This window comes from Danio aesculapii, chromosome 3 (assembly GCF_903798145.1).
Source record: "Danio aesculapii chromosome 3, fDanAes4.1, whole genome shotgun sequence".
NCBI lineage: Eukaryota > Metazoa > Chordata > Actinopteri > Cypriniformes > Danionidae > Danio > Danio aesculapii.
This window is the reverse complement of record NC_079437.1, coordinates 44,078,147-44,101,663: the sequence shown is the minus strand read 5'-3', so window position 1 is coordinate 44,101,663 and position 23,517 is coordinate 44,078,147. Positions and strand designations below refer to the sequence as shown.

The 23,517-nt window shown below is 36.6% G+C and overlaps 1 protein-coding gene across 1 annotated transcript in view; it reads right to left on the bottom strand.

The window, feature by feature from the left end:
• Nucleotides 1-6,755: 6,755 nt before the first annotated feature.
• s1pr2 (sphingosine-1-phosphate receptor 2) overlaps nucleotides 6,756-23,517 on the bottom strand; it is a 45,617-nt gene continuing 28,855 nt past the window's right edge. Inside the window, exon 2 of the mRNA XM_056454077.1 lies at nucleotides 6,756-9,668. Within this exon, the coding sequence (XP_056310052.1) occupies nucleotides 8,455-9,567 (1,113 nt within the window). The 5' untranslated portion in view covers nucleotides 9,568-9,668 and the 3' untranslated portion in view covers nucleotides 6,756-8,454. The remainder of the gene's footprint in view (nucleotides 9,669-23,517) is intronic.

The following is a 23,517-nucleotide window of genomic DNA, read 5'->3' as shown; positions in this document are numbered from 1 at the left end:
TTTAACAATGGAAGTTGAAAATTCCTGTTTGTTATTTGAAGGTTAAACTAAAAAAAAAATTAAAAATTCAGTTTACTTTGCATTAATTCTGGGTTTTAGGCTATGTTTGTAACTCAGCACAGCTGCTCCATAAAACAATGGCAACCAAAAAAATGAGCGATTAAAGTCGAGCTGCCTTCATGCTACATAAAACCTTATGCCTAAAACCTAAGATTGGTGCAAACTGAACTGAAATGTAACTAGCTAGCCAGCTGATCCAGCTTCATGGTACAGACACCTGATATTCATTACTTTGGTTAGTCCAATGATAATAAACCTCATTATGCAATCCATGGTTATCCAACAGATGGCGCAATAGACTAATAGATCTGAGAAATCCAGGCTTTTCCAGCAGCACCATAATGTTTACTGAGATATTTTATCTGTACAAAATCTGTGAAAACTTATAAATCAGTGGTCTGGATAATGGCAGAGCAGTTTATGTAGCTTATTTTATTTAACAGACTTAATATTTTTAATATTTAACAACTCCATAATATTGCTGCTGAAAGACTTGATGATTTGAGCCAGTGGGGTTAATTATGGTGTGCTGACAGCACTTAAAACAACAATTGACACTTTTAACTTCTCTTTAGATTTTTGGTTGATTATAGGCATAAGGTGAATAATATCAGCTAAATGACTTCATTTAAGCAAATCTTAAACATTTTTTGGCAGTCTCTTTACAGTTTAACATGTTACTTCCAATACTCAAAACAATGATTTACTGGTAAAGACTGACAGTTTGCATTTTAATATACACTCAGAAAAAAATGGTACAATGTTGTACAAAAGAAGGTACAAACCCTTGTCACTGGGGCAGTACCTTTTAATGAAACTGAATTGTACCTTAAGACAAAGAAACAAATTTGTACCATTGCAGTTTGTACTTTTAAGGACAGGATTTGTACCATGGGAAACCACCTTTGGTTTTTAAAACCTGCAGACACAATATTCTACCTTCATCAAAGGTACAAATCTGATCCATGAAGATAAAACCCAAAAAGTTGGCTCGAACCCAATAAGTTAAGGCAATAAGTTAAGGCAACTCAAACTGTTTGAGGAAACCGATCGCTGCAAACCATTTGAGTTAAATTTATCTATATGAGTCTATATCTATATGATTATCTATAGTTGGCTGTTTGGTGCAGTCACAACAACCTGGAGCTCAACACGCTCAAAACAGTGGAGATGATAGTGGACTTCAGGAGAAACCCCTCTGCTCTCCCCCCACTGAGCATCATGGACAGCATTGTGGCAGCAGTGGAGTCATTCAGGTTCCTGGGCACCACCATCTCTCAGGACCTGAAGTGGGACACTCACATTGACTCCATTGTCAAAAAAGCTCAACAGAGGCTGTACTTTCTTCGTCAGCTGAGGAAGTTTAACCTCCCAAAGGAGCTGCTGAAACAGTTCTACACCTCCATCATTGAATCAGTCATCTGCACATCAATAACTGTCTGGTTTAGCTCAGCTACTAAATACGACCTCCAAAGACTACGTCGAATAGTTCGAACTGCTGAGCGAATCACTGGTACAACCCTTCCTACTCCCCAAGAACTGTACTTATCCAGAGCGAGCAGAAGGGCTGCCAAAATCACTCTGGACCCCTCACACCCAGCACACTGCCTCTTTGAACTTTTACCTTCTGGTCGACGCTACAGAGCACTGCGCACCAGAACAGCCCGACACAGAAACAGTTTCTTCCCTCAGGCAATCCATCTTATGAGCACTTGATGATAATAATTGTGGAACCAACATCACTACTTGCTATACACTTTTATACACATATACACTTATTTAACAACACACTTTACATGCCAATTTGCACATAACAGCTGCACATATAACGTTGTATATAGTAATATAGCTGTACATACACTTGGCATTTTGTATATTTGCATTCACTACTTATATTTTTTTAAATATATTTATTATCTGTTTTTTTGTCCTGTCTCTGTAATCCTGTTGCACTGTAGAAGCTCTGTCACAAAAACAAATTCCTCGTATGTGTGAATATACCTGGAAATAAAGGTCTTTCTGTTTCTGATGAGTACTGTGAACTTACTCCATTTAAGTTGAAGTAATGAGGTATTTAATTAACTCATTACCTTCAACACTGAGTTCAAAACTCTTTTCAAATTAACTTTCCGTAAATTTTGAGTTAACTACACTCATTTCATTTGATCAAGTTGACTGTTGGTTTTTACAGTGTACCACTACAGTGACAAGACACTTTGTACCTTAACAGTGTCAAATGTGTTCATGAACTATTTAAAGGCATTTTGCTACTGTATATCCAAAATGCGTCAATTTATTTTCAGTAAATATAAAACATCAAATACATGTTAAACAATGTTTTTTATCTTTTTGTGTAAATGCACCTTTTCCATTTCCAAAATATGAAATATATTTTTAAATATTTAAAATACTTCAACATAAATCAAAAGATCTATTTTTTTTTAAATTTCACAACAGTTTTCACAAATGTTACAGAAATACATTCGCCCATGTGCAATATTATTTTTTTTCTCCAATTTTCACACAAAACCTTTCAATAATCTAAAAATTACTTTAATTTCCTTAATTTTAAAATAGAATTTGAATTATGTAAAGTATTGTTGTGAGATATGCACAATGTTTAATTAGTTTTACAATACTAAAATGTCTGCATGAACACTTTGTATGTGGGACTTTTGCCAGCTCACATGCGTAGTGGAAAGCAAATTGATAGTGGATATCAATAATGAAAATGTACCTATCAGAAAATGCTTAGCAAATGTTTATCAAAAATGCCTTAAATGTTTAGTTTACAAAACCTATAGTTATGTTTGACCAGTTGTTTTGTATTATAAAACTTAATAATTAATGTTTTTGAGTTTCTTTAAACATATGCTTTAAAAGATGATTCATGTTTTAATATGGAAATTATTCATAAATGCCTTTCCAGTAATATTTATTTTCATAGATATAGTAATAAAGGAGATGTCCAACACTACCTTTATTATAAGAACAATTGTGTACCACCGTTTTAATTGTACCATAAAAGGTACAGAACAGTTTTATAAGAGACCTTTTCTGTACTATATAAGGTACACAAGCTTTAATGCATTGATGTGTTCTTGTTTGTTTGGAAAGACTGATATCTGGTGTACATATCTAAATATTCTTCATTTATTGTGGACTCCAGCATTGAATAACAAAATAACTTTGTTAAATACATACACTAAAACTAAATTTATATCGTTTTCCTTTTGAAAATAATGTCTTAATTGCTACTCAAAGTCACACACACACACACACACACACACACACACACACACACACACACACACACACACACACACACACACACACAGAGAGAGAGAGAGAGAGAGAGAGAGAGAGAGAGAGAGAGAGAGATAAATAAGGGATTAAGCCAAAGGAGAGTGAGTGATAAATCTTTATTTCTTTTTCTGCATTTTGTCCGCTTTCTTTAAAACAAATAACAACATTGTTATTTAATTATTTATTTATTTTTTGGCATAACTGACACAATAACAAACAGTTGGCAAGTGTTTCAATGCTTCAATTTTGTTAGTTTATATGATGATACCAGCTTGTCTCTCCATTTTGCCAGGTACTTGAATTGTTGTTATTGTTTTTCTCCCATAACTGACACACTGTCAGGATGTTGGAAAGTCCTGCTTTTGTTAGTTTATTGTTCATTTTTGGTCATTATTTTTGGTTAATTTTGTCAGCTATTTGTAGAGCAATTTGCAGTATTTTAGGGCTTTTAAATAATTTGTTTTGCCATAAATGACACAAAACCGTGAAATGCTCGTGTGTCATGGTAATATCATGTGATCAACATGTGAATGTAGTGTGTGACTGACTGGAACTCACCATGAAGTATTGGGTATTTTAATTGGGATATTCCCAATCAGTCAAATACAAAAGCCGTTCTTTGGCTGACCACAAGATGGTGGTCTTGTACAGTAGGTATATATTACTGCTTTGCGTGAGCGTCAGTCTTTGGGGTCTTCAAAATAAACGCGTTCTCATATGCCGGCGTGGAGATGGAGTAGAACAGTGGTTCTTAATCTCGGTCCCGGATGTCCGGTGTCCTGCAGATTTTCACTTCAACACCAATCAGACACACCTGGGCTAGCTAATCAAACTCTTACTAGGCTTTCTATCTAGAACAGGGGTGTCCAAACGCAGTTCTGGAGGGCTGGTGTCCTGCAAAGTTTAGTTCTAACCCCAATTAGACACGTCTGAACCAGCTAATCAAGCTCTTTTTAGGTATACTAGAAACTTCCAGGCAGCTTGTGTTGAAGGAAGTTAGAGCTAAAATCTGCAGGACACCGGACCTCCAGGACAGAGTTTGAAAACCCCTGGAGTAGACAATGGATAGCAATCATGCGGATTGTTTGATGCATGGCTAAAGGTGCTGAATTAATATGCTTTCCTTTGATGTGTGGTTTGTTAGGATAGCACAATATTTGGCTGAGATGCAGCTATTTGAACGTCTGGAAATAGAGTAAAAAATAAATACAGAGAAAATTACCATTAAAGTTATCAAAATTAAGCATTTAGCAATGCGTATTACTGATCAAATATTAAGTTTTGGTATGTTGTCGGTAGGAAATGTACAAAATGTATTTATGGATCTTTATTTTCTATTGTTAAGAATTTTGACATAAGAAATATCTACAATTATGACTCATACAATGTATTTTTGACTATTTCCACAAATGTACTCGTGCAACATAAGGCTAGTTTTGTGCTCCACGTCCACATATAGGTAACACAAACTTAAATTCACATTATATAACTGAAATATACACTTACCGGCCACTTTATTAGGTACACCTTAGTACCGTGTTGGCCCCCTTTTGCCTTCAGAACTGCCTTAAGCCTTTGTGGCATAGATTCAACAAGGTATTGGGAATATTCCTCAGCGATTTTGATCCATATTGACATGATAGCATCACGCAGTTGCTGCAGATTTGTCCATGATTATCCATTATGCGAGTCTCCCGTTCCACCACATCCCAAATGTGCTCTATTGGATTGAGATTTGGTGACTGTGGAGGCCATTTGAGTACAGTGAACTCATTGTCATGTTCAAGAAACCAGTCTGAGATGATTCGCTATATGACATGGCATGTTATTCTGCTGGAAGTAGCCATCAGAAGATGGGTACACTGTGCTCATAAATGGATGGACATGGTCAACAACAATACTCAGGTAGGCTGTGGCGTTTACACGATGCTCAATTGGTACTAATGGGTCCAAAGTGTGCCAAGGAACTATCCCCTACACCATTACATCACCACCACCAGCCCGAACCAATGGTACAAGGCAGGATGGATCCATGCTTCCATGTTGTTGACGGCAAATTCTGACCCTACCATCTGAATGTCGCAGCAGAAATCGAGACACATCAGACCAGGCAACGTTTTTCCAATCTTCTATTGTGCAATTTTGGTAAATCCTGTGTGAATTGTATCCTCGGTTTCCTGTTCTTAGATGACCAGAGTGACACCCGGTGTGGTCTTCTGCTGCTGTAGTCCATCTGCCTCAAGGTTGGACAGTTGCATGTCCAGAGACGCTCTTCTGCATACCTCGGTTGTAACGAGTGGTTATTTGAGTTACTGTTGTCTTTCTATCAGCTCGAATAAGTCTGGCCATTCTCCTCCGACATCAACAAGGCTTTTGTGCCCACAGAACTGCCGCTTACTGGATATTTTTTCTGACCATTCCCTGTAAACCCTAGAGGTGGTTGTGCGTGAAAGTTGGACAGGCGTACCCAATAAAGTGGCCGGTAAGTGTATGAGCTCACATAAAGCAGCTATTTATTCTTATTTTGAGTCAAATTTCTCTAAATAAGAAGTGCAACAGATTTCTTTGGCTGACCACTAGGTGGCGGTATTGTAAAGCAGGTAAATTGCAGCTTTGGGTGAGCGTCTTCTCCAAAATAAACATGTTCTCACATATGCTGGGGTGGAGTGGGAGTAGAGAATGGCTCTTAATCACCCAGATTGCACTGAAAAAAACAGCAATATATGTTTGCAGCTGTTTGAGCATGGCTGATGTCACTTCCTGCTAACTTCTGGCCATATTCCCAGCTGTGTCGTCTCCCAGGGCGGGTTGCTGTTCCCACCCAGAAATTCTGGATGCTTGACAAACACCAGGCCAGACCATCTTTAAGCCCACTCAATCAGGGTTCACAGACTTTTTGAGCAATGAGCACCTTCAGCTTATGGTCATGCTGTTCCAGCCACTGGCCTCCCAGGCACCCCTTTCCCATAATGCCATTACTATTGATCTCATCACACTCCCCCCTTTTCTACAAAACCCTTCGGCTAAACATCTGCCTTCCCAGAAAACCTTGGAACTGGCACTTATTGGACTGTCAGAAATCAAGGCCAGCAGATCTAGGCAATATTATTTGCAAACAGATTCATGTCAAAGCGAGTCTGGCCTTAACCATGTTCGTGCATGTTAGCATTTTTTTCATTGTCTGTTTAGATTTCTGTAATATGTGGGATAAAGTCTCCTGTGTTCAGTTTAACACAATACAGCGAAATAAAATACGTAGTGGCATTAATTATCTCTGTGTCACGCACACAACAGCCGCTGTTAAAGGATATGCTAAATGCGCACGATTGTTATCTGGATTCCAGTGAATTAGCAATGAGAACATTTTAAATGAACACAAACAAGCAACATTTGATGCATTTAATTTATTTTTATTACAAAAAAAAAAAGAAATTAACTAATGTGTATGTACCTACATTAGTGTTTGGGATTGTACCGATTTAGCACAGGTAGCTTGCTACTAAACACAAGGCTATTGCACACAAGACATTCTATATGTATACACATTACATACATACTGTACATAGATACATACATACATACATTTATAATAATAAAAAACATTGTTCCACAGGATTGGCTATGTTTTACGTTGAACGGAGTGATAGGGATGCTCACACAGTCTTAAACTCTTCATGCATAAAAATAAAGAAGAAGAAAAAACAATAGGCCGGTATTGGAAGAGCTGCCAAAGTGCTTTCTCTGCTAAACTGAACTGATCAACAGAGGAAACTAAAACATGTTGGGATCAAATTGTGAACTGGTATCATTGTGAGTGAAAGTGTTGGGCTGATGATATTAACGTATGAGAAGATTAAGGTCAGTTCAATACAACTAGAAAAAGCATAGGAAACACCAGACTTCCTGTGGTTGCAGGAAGTTTATAGCTTCTTCGGAAGACTTGTGAACCATTTAAAAGAGCACAACACCTCACTTCCCTCCGATTTCAGAATGAATTTGAGAGAAAAAGCTATGCTCAGTTTGTCCTAATCTCAGAGTTTCACATCTCATCAATGGCATATCAATTACTTTTAACTTTAAATGCCATTAAGTTGACTCTTCTTGTTGCTGCAAGCCCAATAATCAACAGGAGAACAATGATGTTCAGTAATACTGTCGATCAGCGGAAACGTTCGCTCGTAACACTTCATTCGTATATTCAGTTTAATTCATCATGAGGGGACAAAAAAAAGCACACGCTGCCGCAGCAATGCTACAACATTGTCATGCCAACAGGTCCAGCATTTACATCAGCTGCTGGGAGAATTTCAATGTAGGATTTCAGTAATGACGTACTGACTGGGTTTTCCTCTTAGGAAAAATTAGGAATGTTAAAAGAAAGAATAGTAAGGTACTGTGAGTGGACAAAATGGACATAGAGGAGTAACATTGACAACTGTAGATAGGCTTGGCATACATATTAGTCTTTACACAGGTTAGAATTTCATGCAATACAATGTCGTGGAATACTTTTACTGTTGGTAATCAAAGGGTGTTGCGTATATCAAGTAATTCGATAAATACATTAGGAGAGGTTCTGCAAGCATACATGGTGGTTTGGCTCACTTGGAGTGCATTGTCGATCTTTACATTTCAGTCTGTCCATTCATATTTCTGAACCATGACAGTGGATAGGATACATCTTGTATGTGACTTCTAGTAGGTTGTTCAGCACATGAGAAGTACAGAATGCCAAACTGCCTACAAAGTCTACAAAGTGCAATATCTTCAACTTTGATTGATCATGTTTGGTCAAAGAGCTAAAATGCATATTCCCATTTCCGTTAGGCTTTCTTTCGTTTCGTAGGATTTGTTGATGGATTAATTTGCAGGACAAGTCTGCTGTGATGGTCAAGAAACTTTGCAATGACAGAAGCGACTAAGGACATATGGGAGTCTGGTAACACAGCTGGCATATCTGCTCTAAATGTAAGAGTCATTAGTTGTGATTCTTGTTTGACCCACAAGGTCTCTGAACACTTCTGTCGTATGTGCCTTGCCTCCAAGAAGGTGGGGATCTGCAAACACTTGGGCACTGTGTAGACGAAATCAAACACAGGTAGTGCAGTCCTGCATGATGGGAATGGACTGATGTTCATGTTTGTTGGTGCAGTGCTCCATTGAACTCGAGCTTTTGAGTGGTACCATGCAGCGGTGAGGAGGTCTGCCGCAATTGAGCAGCCCCCAGCAACACAGGACCCTCAAGAACTCCTTCCTCATGTCCTTACTCCGCAAGGTGTAGATCAACGGGTTCAGTGCCGAATTCAGTGTGGCAAAGCTGAAGAAGATGGCAGCGTTACTGAGGATGGGGCATTGCTTCATCTTGCAGGAAGTGTCCAGGAGAAGGATGGTGAAGGCAGGCAGCCAACAGATGATGAAGACGCCAAGGACAATTGTGACCGTTTTCAGGAGAGCGTACGCTGGAGAATTGGTGGCCTCTTGGTGGCTGGTGCGCACAATGAGATAGATACGAACGTAAAGGATCACAATGGACAGCAAGATGATGCTAAAGATGGTGACAACAAACCGGATGTAGTATCGGGTGTTGAGGGGCAAAACAGCTGAGCAATCATCCAGGTTATTAATACAGTTCCAACCAATAATAGGAAGACCTCCCAGAAGAATGGACATCACCCAGCATGCTCCAATCAGAAGAAACATGCGGCACGTTTTGTTGGATCCGTAAACCTTGACCTTGGTGATGGCAATGTAGCGCTCGATAGCAATAGCCAGCAGGCTGAAAACTGAGGCGGACAGTGCAATGAAAGCAGTCCCTTCTCGTATGAACCACTGGACAGGAGTCAAATGAAATGTCCTAGGGCCAGACAGGAAGATGTTGGCAATGTATGCAGAGCCAGCTAGTAGGTCAGAGAAGGCCAGGTTCCCAATGAAGAAGAACATGGCTGAGTGGAACTTCTTATTCCTAAACACAGCAATGAGCACGAGGAGGTTTTCCAAGATGATGATGCTGCAGATTATGACAAATAAAATGTTCAGGGAGCTCAAGCTTTGTTTACTCTCAAGGCGGTCTTTTAGTTCCTCCGCGGTCATCTCCTTAGCAGTGAGATAGTGGACCTGGATGAGGGTCTTGTTGAAGTACTGGGAGTATTTGCTCATGGTGACAGCTTGGCAAAACCCCACAAACAGACGGCCAGTAGTCATTCAGAGGGCAGCTTTTTTGAGCTTGTCTGGGCCAGGCACAGGAAATGAGACGCCCAGCCCGAAGTCACGTCTCAGCGGCCCAGGAAGCTCCTCTGTGTCACCTGGAAACAAATACAAAAGAGAAAATTACTGACGGGTCAAATGTTAAACATGGAATATCAACAAATCAAACACACACTTAAAGTTGTTGGAATTCTGGGAACTCTAACTAACTGCACTAAACAACTTGATTAAATGGGCTGAGCATAACAACATGAACCAATTTGGTCAGGACTACCTGTGTGTCCAAACAATTGAAGTAGTGGAACTATTCATTTAAAAAATAGTCATTGTTTCTGCCATTCTGCTGGAGATAACATCTGTCAAAAGCCATATGATTATAAGTTGTAATGATATGGCTAGGGCGTCACGGTGGCACAGTGGTTAGCACTGTCGCCTCACAGCAAGAAGGTCACTGGTTTGAGCCTCGGCTGAGTCAGTTGGCATTTCTCTGTGGAGTTTGCATGTTCTCCCTGTGTTTGTGTGGGTTTCCTCCGGGTGCTCCAGTTTCCCCCACAGTCCAAAGACATGTGCTATAGGTAAATTGGGTAGGCTAAATTATATGTAGTGTATGTGTGTGAATGAGAGTGTATGGGTGTTTTCCAGTGATGGGTTGCAGCTGGAAGGGCATCCGCTGAGTAAAACATATGCTGGATAAGTTGGTGGTTCATTCAGCTGTTGGGCCACCCCTGAATAATAAAGGGACTAAGCCAAAAAGAAAATGAATCATATGGCTAACAAAATGCTATACAAATGATTGTGCCAATCTGTACACACTACAAAATGAAAGCTGGTCAGCCAGTGGACATCAATTTAATGCTTCCACCTTGTATTAGGATGTGTTATCTGCTATCTATGTTTGACAAGTAGCCCACAAAAGATGCACTTCCATTTCAAACAAGTCTTGTGATCATTTACGTACAGATTTTAAAAAGATAAGTTTACACTATACATGCATTTTTGACTACCTCCATATGTGGTTTCAATGATACGATTACATATTGATATTCAGGCCCCTGATTACACATGTATTTATAGGGTGTCCGTTAAAAAGCCTTAAATCTCAAAATCAAAATTTTAGGCATTAAAAATCTTAAACTTAAATATTTACTAAAATAATATTTAACATTATATTATATTATTACTATTTTAATATTCCCTATTTATTAAAATCTTAAACTTAAATATTTAATAAAATATTTACAATTATATTACAATTATTTTAATATTTACTATTTATTAAAGCCTTAAACTTAAATATTTACAAAAATATATTTACTTTCATAATATATTATTACTATTTTAATATTTACTATTTATTAAAGTCTTAAACTTAAATTTTAACTATTCTATTATTACTATTTTAATATTTACTATTTATTAAAAAGTCTTAAACTTAAATATTTACAAAAAATATTTACTATAATATTATTACTATTTTAATATTTACTATTTATTAAAGCCTCAAACTTAAATATTTACAAAAAATATATTTACTATCATAATATATTATTACTATTTTAATATTTACTATTTATTAAAAAGTCTTAAACTTAAATATTTACAAAAAAATATTTACTATTATATTATAACTATTTTAATATTTACTATTTATTAAAAAGTCTTAAACTCAAATATTTACAAAAAATATTTATTATTATATTATATTATTACTATTTTAATATTAACTATTTATTAAAATCTTAAACTTAAATATTTTATAAAATATTAACTATAAATATTTACAAAAAATATTTACTATTATATTATTACTATTTTAATATTTATTAAAACTTCTTAAACTTAAATATTTACTATTATATTATATTATTAGTATTTTAATATTTACTATTTATTAAAATGTCTTACATATTATGTTGTAGGTCTTGAATCTTTTTTAAACAGGTCTTAATTTAAAAAAATACACATTTTTTCCCCACATTTTTCGAATGGTTTGGACTGATTTTTGCTGTTTATTCTGATGAATCCCTTACCCAAAGTGCTCCGACACATTATTTAAGCTACCCCTGAGCACTTTTTGTTTAGTTTTAGGTCTTACTTTTCCTTTGTTCATGTATGGCTACCCAATCTTGCTACCCAAATCCCAATCCAACACCCATACAACAATTTATATCAATAAAACTTTAAACTTTTTATTTAAAAGGGTTATTTTTAACTCTAATATTGTTATTTTCCATACAATAGAATTAGTTTAAAAGTGCTCCATGTATTTACCTCTAAGGACACTGACCTGTAGAGATTGTTGTGCGTAGATTTATTTTATTATAGTTTTTAAAAGTTTTAAAACATTTTTTTTTTTAAAGTTAAAGTTTATGCTGGAAATTTTACCTTGCTTATTTATACACAATAATTAAAATATTTTGCTAAGAAATATCAAAAAAAATATATATTATTATTAAATTATTATTGTATGATTAAATGTATTAAATTATTATTGTTTTTGATAGGGCAAATACAAATCTTTTCTATTTGGGCCATTTAAAAAATTCCTCAGCGTTTAGCCCTTTATGAATCTGAAATTTAATTCATAATGGTCTTAAAAATATTGGAGCATATTTTAATACCAGGTTAAAATGGGAGCTCTGCTCTTGTTTTGTAATGTAACAGTGCATATTACACAAAAATCAAAGCCACAAGGTTGTTTTGCTTCCAACGATCTACAATTGCTCACTGTTGCTTTCTTTAGGCTCAAGCTTAAAAATGAATTGTAGCATCTGCCACTTCTGCTGTGCTTATAAGAGGACCATCTGTGATCATCCTTGTGTTGCCGACATAAATAAATGAAAGACTATTAAGCTTTCTTTTCGTAGTGCGTGCTAGGCTTTATCTGAAAGGCAAGCAGTGGTCCAGCATTGATCAGACACATGTTGTAAAACCAAAAATAGCTTGTGCTCTGGAATTTCCCTTCTGAGTAAAAGCTTCATGCCAGAACTGTCCTTCAGCTACAATCTGTTCTTGCCCCATGAACGAAGATAAAGTAGTGCATGTGACATGCAGCCTTTTACACCTACACGCAACTATATGCAAGACTGGATGCTTAGTCTTACTACACAAAGAAACATAACCACACCGGATGTGAAAAAGAATCATGCAGGAACCTTATCCTTCTGAATGTCTAGCACATTTTAAAAGAATTGCACGATTTTCAATATAAATGACTAGAGTGTATTTTCCACTCTATAGCCCACAACTGCTTTAAACTTTCCCTCCTTTAACACCTCCTTTGCACTGCTGATGACTAAATACACAGGGGAAATGCTGAGATTGACTATTTTAATTAGTAGCAAGCATTTGTGATTACATATATTCAAATGATCATATATAATTACAGTCTTTGACATTTCAGGCAGGTCAGTCACCTCATTCAGCTTTCAGCTTGCTAAAAAATTGAAGGAAATATATGCTTGTCTAGTGCATATTATGGTTTATCTCAGCTTTTCTCAGTACTGTTCATCGGAAATACCTGTAATATCATCAAGCCCTGAACAAAAAATCTTCTAGTTAGTGTGAAATGGAAATGTAATCTATATTCTAAAGCAGTGTTTCTCATCCACGTTCCTGGAGGACCACCAACACTGCATGTTTTGGATGTCTCCTTTGTCGATCACGCCCATAACAATCATTTCAGTCTGTGCTAATGAGCTGATGATCTGAATCAGGTGTGTTTGGTTAAAGAGACATGGAAAATGTGCAGAGATGGTTGTCCACCAGGAACGTGGTTGAGAAACACTGTTCTAAAACATCTTAAAGATTGTACATTGTAAACAATTAGGCCAATCCATGATTAATGATTCATGTTTTGATGATCTAGTTCAACTTGATGGACTGGTAAAACAACAAACTTCTTACCGGTGACATATGCAAGACTTCTTCAATTCCTTATATACAATCAACTTCAAGCTCATTTACAGATCTGCCTCCATTCAATCAACATCATTAATAGACAGAATCTAGTACTTGGGTTGCACCCAATATACGTCTGTTTTTCTCGAAAATTCATTTCACTCGCATAAAGTAAGTCACAATATGCCAAATATTATCTCCTGCTGCTTTAGTTACACTGAAATATGAAATACACATTTAAAAAAACACAAGAAATTTAAATGAACAAATTACATGCAATCGTGTCTTTGTTTCGGTTTAAAAGGCCAAACAGAGATGTTTGAGTATGTAGCCACAGTCCAAAAAAAATACTAGGGATGTCCCAATCATGTTTTTTTCCCCCCTGAGTCCGAGTCATTTGATTTGGAGTATTTACCGATACCGAAACCCGATACGATACTTCTATAATACATAAAAAAAATAAATAAAGACGACAAAGAAACAGATTCAGGATGTTCCTTTTTTTATTTAATTCAACTTATTTTAACATTCAACAACTCATGGGACGATAACCAGTTTTAAGATTTACCACGCTTTTGAAAAGTCAAGGTTTTATAACCTTTAAAACTTTCTGTTATTTCCTAAGGTATCTGTAAGTTTAGTTTTTTTTTCTGACTATTTTATTGAGTTTTTTTAGGGCAACAGTAGAAAAGGACCCTCCACATGCCAAGCTAAACCTCTTATAAACCAATATCCAGCATTTTGTAGAGCTGAACAGTGCAGTGACTTGCAAAAAAGATATCCAAAAATGCCTTTTCAAGTTGAAAAGAAATCAGTGTTTTTGAAACTAATTAAGACAGCAGAAGTCCATGACTTATTGAAATTATTTAGCCTCACATTTATTGTTCAAAATATTTTAAATGTTAAAAAATAAATACCATGTTCAATGGGGAAAAGGTTGTGTTTTTTTACCCAGACATTAAAAAGAGAATATATTTTAGAGCAGTAATTACAACGCCGTGATATTTTTACCCAAGGTTATCTTACCGTCAGAATTTTATACCGGCCCATGCCTAAAACAGAGCACTTCTGTGAGGTAGCTTAAACAATCAAGTAATAAAACACATAAATTCTTCACATTTGGACCTATATAAAAATAAAAATCGAATATAAAAACAAATAGCACCTCAACTTAAAATACATGGCAAGCAATCCCAAGTTTACATATCCCACAGTTTGCTATGACAATGTTGTCGTCTTTATAATACCTCCAGACCGCAGACATACTCGCGCTTTCCGCTTCAAGCTTCTTCTATATTCTACTTGGCCTGCATTTAACCAATAGCGTCTCTGCAACAAAGTGATGTCATGCCACACGCGTTGCTGTTTCTGTGTGAAGTCAAGAAAGACGTCTAACTCTGTGCCAACGCATAACATATATATTCATATACATATATATTCGAGTCCTGATCGGGAGGTAACGTCCGATTCCAATAGAGTCTGAAACCAAGTGACCGGGCCCGATTTCCAATCATGTGATTAAATCTGGACATCCCTAAAAAATACAGATGAAAACAAGTAAGCTACACCCTAGTGGTAAGGCGCATAATACGCTGACCCATGATATTTTGTCACATACTCATCTGGTACTCCATTCCCCCATATTATCTTCTGTCTGCTCGTTACTGTCACTTATTGAATAAAAAAAAGAGCCCCAATATTTTGGTGAATGTCCACCTATAGATGACTCAAGACATTTATGTGGAATATCTCTAGGCTGGTGGTTACGCCTAATGAGATGCGACAGAAAGATTGCACCACTCACTAAAGGGCTTAAATGTAGCTGTTCTTGACCAAATGAGGTCCACTGCCCAAGACACATCATCAACTCAACCAGTGCAAAAACCTCAACACTGAAAGATGCAAATCCCCCATCAGGCAAGAGCCACTGTAGAGACTATGCAACCATGTGGAATGGCATCTGGAGACAAAGGCAGGAATCTGAGACATCTGCATGACGCACACACCTCACTTCGACATCACTGTTTGCTGCACACAGTTCAAAACCCCTCGCACAGATGCCGAGTTATGTAAACCACCAGGAAACAAGTTTCAGTCACCTATAAGAACACAATAAGGTACAGCTGCGCAGACAGTGCCACAAATCTGTTGCCAAATGCCAATAATATCCAGCAAGGCCATTTCCTTGAGCTACAGAGACGAACAATGGACTCCTTGTGCAGGTTATGTTTTATTTGATACTCTCCACTGGGTACGCTGGTCCAAAATTACACTGTGCATCAGCTACAAAACAGCCATTGTGTTCCAATTCAGACTATTTTCAGTGAACATTTTTCACACCGCAAACAATCAACAGGTTTTAGCTTCAGATCAAATACCAAAAATACGTTGAAGCCGCCTTCTCAGAAAGGACAAGTTTCAAAACAGCTCGTCCACCCACTGAAATTTCACTCTCAGAACATGTTCAAGTGGGTAGTTTCACTGCTGTCAGCTTGTGTTTGTGATTTCACCACGCCGTCTGCAAGGTCCCTCTTGAATGCACTCTAGGCCTTGGAGTTACCTTGGAGACCTGTGCCGCCTTTCATCTAGGGATTTGACAGCGTGTGAAACCTGATGGTCTGGTCTATCTGCAATGCTGTCTCCAGCCGGCCTCACTTCACTAGCGCCTCCACCCTGTCTGTGCAGACTGGAGCGGACGCCAGGCCATCCTGTATGAAATATATCTGCCACCTTCCACAAAAATCTACATTAATCATACAGAACGATAAATAATACACAGGGCAAGCATACACAACTACTAATTCATCTCCAGTAGTAGGTCTCCACAATCCAGCTGGCTAAGAAGAGCAGTCTTCCTGTACACAACTACGCTGTTATAGGCCAGAGGAAGTGTTTGTGGTGTCAGAAAAACTAACATCCTGTTCAAATTTGATGGCGGAGAGCAAGACAGTTAATGTGGGAAAGCTTCGGTGGAAGCGAGAGACACAAAAGCAGAGCAGAGGAAGTTTATTCGGATTCTTACAGGTGTAATACGTGAGGCAGGAAATGAGATGAAGCGCAGCGACAAGCTGCTCGTTTGGTGTCAAACATCTGACGGATACACATAGCTTTGAGAAATCTTTGCAGATTAGGCTGTTGTAGAGTTCAGAACTGGCTCATCATAAAGGTCACTGTTACAGACAAGTGTATGATTTCCATCTCTCGATCCATATCAGTGAAACCTGATGACCCCAGTCCTGGTCAGGACACCACCCACATCCCCATGACAGCCCGACAAAGGCCCCAGGTGTTGTTTGCGCTTCCCAGCAATACCTGATAAGCCCCAATTAGTCAGTGGCTTCTGAGCAACCGTGTTTCCCACAACGCACCTGTCACCTAGCATCGGTTGGACTCGAGCTGCCTTGTTCTCCAGAGATATCTTGCATCTTTGCAGCTTGAGCAAACCGTCAGCAACCAGACACATTTGGAAAAAAGAAAAAAAAGCTAAACAAAACACCTAACAGAGAGTTGTTTCACTTCAGTTTTTCACGTCTGATTGCTGTACATGCTTAATCAGCCTTATTCTCACCATAGAGGTTTGCTTATACAGTACAAAAGTCTATCATACTTGCTTTATAATGTTTTTAGTCAAGCGCAACTGTCATCCTGTCTGTGGCCTGTTGTGATATTATGGACAAAGTTCACATTCTGCACCGAAGATGCTGTCGTGCTGTAAAATGTTTTAGGTTGAGACGCGCTACTCTATTTGTACATCCTGTCCCCATCAAGATATGCATCACCATCCGCATGACCACATCTTTTCACCTCCACCACAGCTGCACAATTACCTAGAGCTTATGACTTGGAAATTTTATAATATACATGTATATACATGAACTTAAAGCAAAGCACAATGGACTGTAAATCACATGCTAGTACAGTGTCATAGGCCTAATTTTATTTTAAGTTGCACCAAGGCAAAACTGAGAGGACATGTTTCGCTTGAATTTTAAAGGAATGCTTCAGTTCGTTTTACAACACTCTAGGAGTTAAACAATTGAGTTCTACCATTTTTTAAATCCATTTAGTAAATCTCTGGGTCTGGTGGGAGCACTTTTAGCTTAGCATAGATCATAAAACCGGATTAGACCACAAGCATCAAGCTCAGGAATAAAAAAATAATAATAATAATTTTAATCAAAGCTTGACTTCAAAAGTTGCTATCTTCCAGGTCGATATGGCTAGGAACTCTCATTCTGGCGTAATAATCATAGAACGTTGCACTTAAGGAGTAACAAATGTGTGCATGAAGGTAGCATAAAACAGTTTTCTCATGATGTTGACTAGGGCTGAACAATATAAGCGCAAAATCACCGTTATCACACAGATCGTATGTGATAAACTACATTTATTTCATGCATTGGTTGTTTATCTGGGTGTCACGGTGGCGAAGTGGGTAGCACGATCACCTCATAGCAAGAAGGTCGCTGGTTCGAGCCTTGGCTGGGTCAGTTGGAATTTCTATTTGGAGTTTGCATGTTCTCCCCATGTTCATGTGGGTTCCTCCAAAGACATGTGCTGTAGGAGAATTGGGTAAGCATAATTGTCCGTAGTGTATGTGTGTGTTAATGAGTGTGTATGGATGTTTTCCAGTGATGGGTTGCAGCTATAAGGGCATGCGCTGGTAAACATATGCTGGATAAGTTGGTGGTTCATTCCGCTGTGGCGACCTCAGATTAATAAAGGGACTAAGCCGAAAAGAAAATGAATGAATGGTTGTTCATCTAAATTTGACCAATCAGATTGGGACCAACTATCTTTATACCGACCTCTCTAGTAGTTGCTGTTCTGCTATTGGTTGGAGCGGACCAAAGGTGAACCCAGAGCTGAAAATAAATACATATGGCGAGAGTCAAGAGGAAAATGACAGAATATCTACGGAGGTTTTCACTCATTCATAGTGGTTTAATGACTAAATGTTTGCACCTTGACAGTTTTTAATTTAAATTTGATCTAAAAAAATGTATTTTACGTGTGTTTTAATATCATTAAATAAATAAAAGATTTAAAAAGCTAATAAAGATATCATTTTTCTAGACAAATGTTTTATCATACGAAATACTGCTTCCTAAATACTCAACAATAATATCTCATATTCCATATATTTCCGGTATCATGCAGTCCTAATCTTGACTAAGGAATATAGTTGATTGTGATCATAAATTAACTGAAACAATTTATAATAACAAAACCTTTTCCTTTTTGAAAAGTTCATTTTTTGTCGAGTTCTAAAGGGAGAAGAAAATAATGCATGACCTCTTAGATGGCGGGAATGCCAAAGCATCACATCTGCACTTGAACGACATTACTTGGACAATACTTGCTTTGAATTTAAGACTCTCCCAGGTCTATACAGTTTTTTAAGATATGTTTTTTGTATACAATTTTGCTTAAACACTGATGCTGTCCCAAAGGGTTTCGAATACCCAATTACAAAAGTACATTGATTGCAATCACTCCATTGGTGATCACACAGAAACTCCAATGCAAACTGGCAGGGACATCCAAAACAACATGATAACAGGATATCAAAGATGACAATCAAACTCAGCAATCATAGACCCTTTTCACATTTCCGGGTTTATAAGTAGCGGAAGTCATCATAGTTGGGTAAACATAGAGCGTAGTGAATGGGAGAATACAACAAATATTTTTTTACAATCTTATTTGCTCAAATAAAAATAGAAAATTGCTCCACGATGATGCTATAAAGTCGTTCAATGAAAGTAGAAAATTGTGTGAGGCTGACAACAGCAGCCAGAGGAGAGAATAACATCAGAAACGCCTCACACAAGCGGTAATTTGTTTTTTGTAATTTGAAGCAAAGATCTGGAGGTTTAACCAATAAGCGAGGTAAACGGCCTATCTAGAAGTACAAATTATACCTATAAACGATATATAATGTTGTTTTCTATCATATTTTGTATGGTGAGAATCAAACAAATAAAAATTAAGCAGTTAAATATTATTTAATATAAAATAAAATGCAATATTAATATAATAATGTAATGTTATGTAATAATAATATTATAAAGTAAAATATTATTACATCTGCAAATTTTCCCCCCAATTATGGATCGTTTATTTGTAGTTTAAAATAATCATTTAAAATGTAGAGATTGCATTAAGATAAAACGTAGAAAAGAAGTTTGAGTAATATAAAAAAACAGTAGAAAGGGTGCATTTTAGGACTTTTGGGCCCCAATGGCTGAAATTGCTTAGGGCCCCCAAATCCCTAAATCCACCCCTGGCAAAGATGATATAATGCATATATAAATATGTATAAATGTTCATACGTTTAAAAAAAATAATAATCTAAATATTAAAACCTTTCAAGGATTTAAGATGCTGTTGACCGTTAAATGTGTAATAATAAGCTTGTGAAAAGGGTCCATGCAAAAAACAAATGATTTCTTTTTTAAAACTTAGGAGGATGCTAATGTTTGTCATTATTTTAGTAAAAATAACAATCCTACTATATACCAATTCCTAATATATTTCAATGAGAACTGGGCGGGGCAAATTTCATGGCAGTGGGCTGGGTCTGACCACTCAGAGGAAAGCTTCAGCACAACAACAGTACGGCGAATTAGCAAACCGTGCTCTCAAAAATGTTCCTCCAGGTTCTAATGCATTGTAGATGCACTATAATAGAAGTAATATGAAAATCCAATCAGTTCATAGTACATGGTCATTAAACTGATTATACCTAGCCCTGGAAAGCAGTACAATTACGTCATGTATCATTTTATTGATTGTCTGGCTGATTCTATAATATCAGATGTAAAAGAGTCAAATAAAGCACTTACGGGCGGGTGGGAGGAAATGGGGGAGGAAAATTCCATGTGTTTCGTTAAGCCAAAAGAGTTATGAGTCAAAGCCAGTCACTGCAGCGAAGGTGATACAACACAGAGAGTCCCAAGACCACAAAGCTCTATTCAACACACTCTCATTCCACCCTGCTAATGACCCAGGTCTGATCTGTACTACAGTTGGCCACTTCCATGACTGGAAAAGTCAAAAATCTGCTTTTAAAAAAACAAATATGCGAGCTGTATGGATTAAAACTGGATAACACGGCTTTCTAAATGTATAATAATACATAATATACACATACTCCTTTTCAGCATATCACTGCACAGCTCCCGTTTAATTGTTACAATCCATTTCAGATATGGTTTAGAAAAAAGGATGCACTATATATTGATATGCTGTTATATTTTTTTATTTAGTTGTCAATATTAATCAGAATAATGGATTTTTTAACAGATAATTTCTCATTTTCCCACATTTTGCATTTGGACTACAAAACGGCTCAAATATTAAGTATTTGCTGTGTCATGCCTAGGGCCACACAGAATCTGCTGAATTCTTTTGCTATTTCGGTGCAGAATTTTGTAGATAATCTGCGGATTTATGCAGAATGATTTTGGGAGTACTGAACTAAAAACTTAATACATTAAATAAATAAATAATACCTTTTTAACTGTTAATGTTTCCAATTAGATCCACTTATACATTGGTAAAAGCAAGTCTCTCATATAATATATCTACTAAAAGACAGAAAATATGAATTTAATAACTGTAATGTAAATAAATAACTTAAACATTTTCATATTAGGCAATAATATTATTGAAATTAATTTAAAACTGAATAAATATAAATGTACGCACAAAAATAGACTCAATGATGAGCTAAAAATCTGCGAAAATCAGCAGATTTCTGTGCGTGCACATTCTGTGTGGGCCTAGTCATGCCTAACAACAGCCTTTAGTTTATAAAATGACTGAACAATATAGTACATTCTTCTTAAAATGTCACATGTAAAAGGCATATTACATGGTTAATGCACTATTGGTATGTGCAGCAAATTGCTAATTACCATAGAAAAAAATTCTCATGGTTTATTTAAAGAAAGAAAAAACTAGGTTTTGAAAGAAATAAGTCTCTTGTGCTTACCAAGGCTGCATTTATGTTTACTCAATTTAGATATACAATGAAAACAGTAATATTGTGAAATATTACTGCAATAACCAGGCAGTATTTCAACATGTAATCAATCCTGTGATATCAGCTGAATTTTCACAATAATAACTTGTCCTTGGTGTCATATGATTCTTCTAATACACTGATTTGCTAATCAAACAAACACTTTGAACAAAATGATTTATTGGATTATTTTTAAGTTAAGTGGTTGCAAACAATTTATATGGGCTGAATTTAAACAAAGCTGAACAATACACTGTAAAACCCAATAAGTTAAGGCAACTCAAATCATTTGAGGAAACCGATTGCAACAAACCATTTAAGTTCAAAAATGAATTCTAATGAGTACTGTGAACTTAATCCATTTGAGTACACGAAGCAATTTAAGCACAGTAAAAACCAATAAATGAAGAGAACTCAAACCAACTGAGTGCTGTAAAACCCAATAAGTTAGGGCAACTCAAACTGCTTGAGGAAACCGATTGCTACAAATCATTTGAGTTAAAAAAAACTATACGAGTACTGAGAACTTACTCCATTTAAGTTGAAGTAATGAGGTATTTAATTAACTAATTATCTTCAACACTGAGTTCAAAACTCTTCAAATGAGTTGAATTAACTTTGAGTATATTTTGAGTTAACTACATTGATTTCACTTGAACTCACTGTTGGGTTTTACAGAGTACTAAATTGAATTTGTTTGTTTGTTTGTTTGTTTGTTTGTTTGTTTGAATTCAGCCCATATAAATTGTTTGCAACCACTTACCTTAAAAGAATTTAGTAAATTTAATTAATAATTTTTTTGTTTCAGTGTAGAATTATCAATGTTGAAAATAGATGTGCGGCTTCAAACTTTTGTGGAAACCATGAACAAATGCATTTCAGGATCCTTTGCTGAATATAAAGTTAACAAGAACTGTATTATTGGAACTAACTATAACTTTAAGTAGTAAGCTCTTTCTTCTGAAAACCTTACCAACCCCCAACCTACAGGATCTCTATTTACAAGTAACAATTGCAAGCACACAGATTCCAAAACATGTTGACGTCTTCAAACAAATGTTTAATTTTTGATCTTTGCACGTTATGTTATGTGGTAATCTTGAGCATGCCCCACATGTTGTCTGTAGCCTGACTTGCATGTAACCAGAACATTCCTTTATAAGCCACACCAGTGTTGTTTGCTGGCAGAAAAAAAAAGCTTGTGGGTGGCAAAAACTTTTATCCACAAACACAGAAAAACCACTTGGTGTGATGCCTTCAGACTGCATGCTGACCCACAAAACAATACAACCGCATAGCGGAGCGGCATCTGATGCTCGTGCAGCCCTATTCTCATGAGTTGAGGTGCATGTGGGCAAGCTGAAGCAAGCCTTAGCATAAATGCACGCCGACCAGCCTTGCTCACTGGTGCCGCCGTCGTGCAACAAAGCCTCAGGCATCCTCTAATGCTTCCACAAAGCATCTCTCTATCCCCAAGCATCGATCTGCCATGCGGAAATGGTAGTGTTCCTAGAAACGAAGCGTATTTTTAAAGTTATTAGCATTGGAGCAAGACTGTACTCCTACAACACAGAGACTGACTGTGGTGTAACTGATCGGCCTGTAAACCAAAGTGCTGGATGTCGGTTACGACAGAATGCAGATGGGTTCTTGTAGACTAGGGATATGCTTTAATGCCATATACTGCATTACGACACTCACAAAGGAATTCATATTTATATATAGATATAATGGCTACACGATATATTGTTTCAGCATCGATACTGCAATATGAGTATGTGCAATAATCACATCAGTGCAAAGTTTAACCAAAAAGTTACCAAAACATTTATAATTCATGTAACAGATTTGATAAGATTTTTGAAAATAATAGTTTTAATAACTAATTTCTAATAGTTCTTTTACTACCATGATGGCAGTAAATAATATTTTACTAGATATTTTCAAGATCATAGTATTCAGCATAAAGTGTGATTTAAAAGCTTAATTAGGACAATTAGGCAAGTTGGAGTAATTAG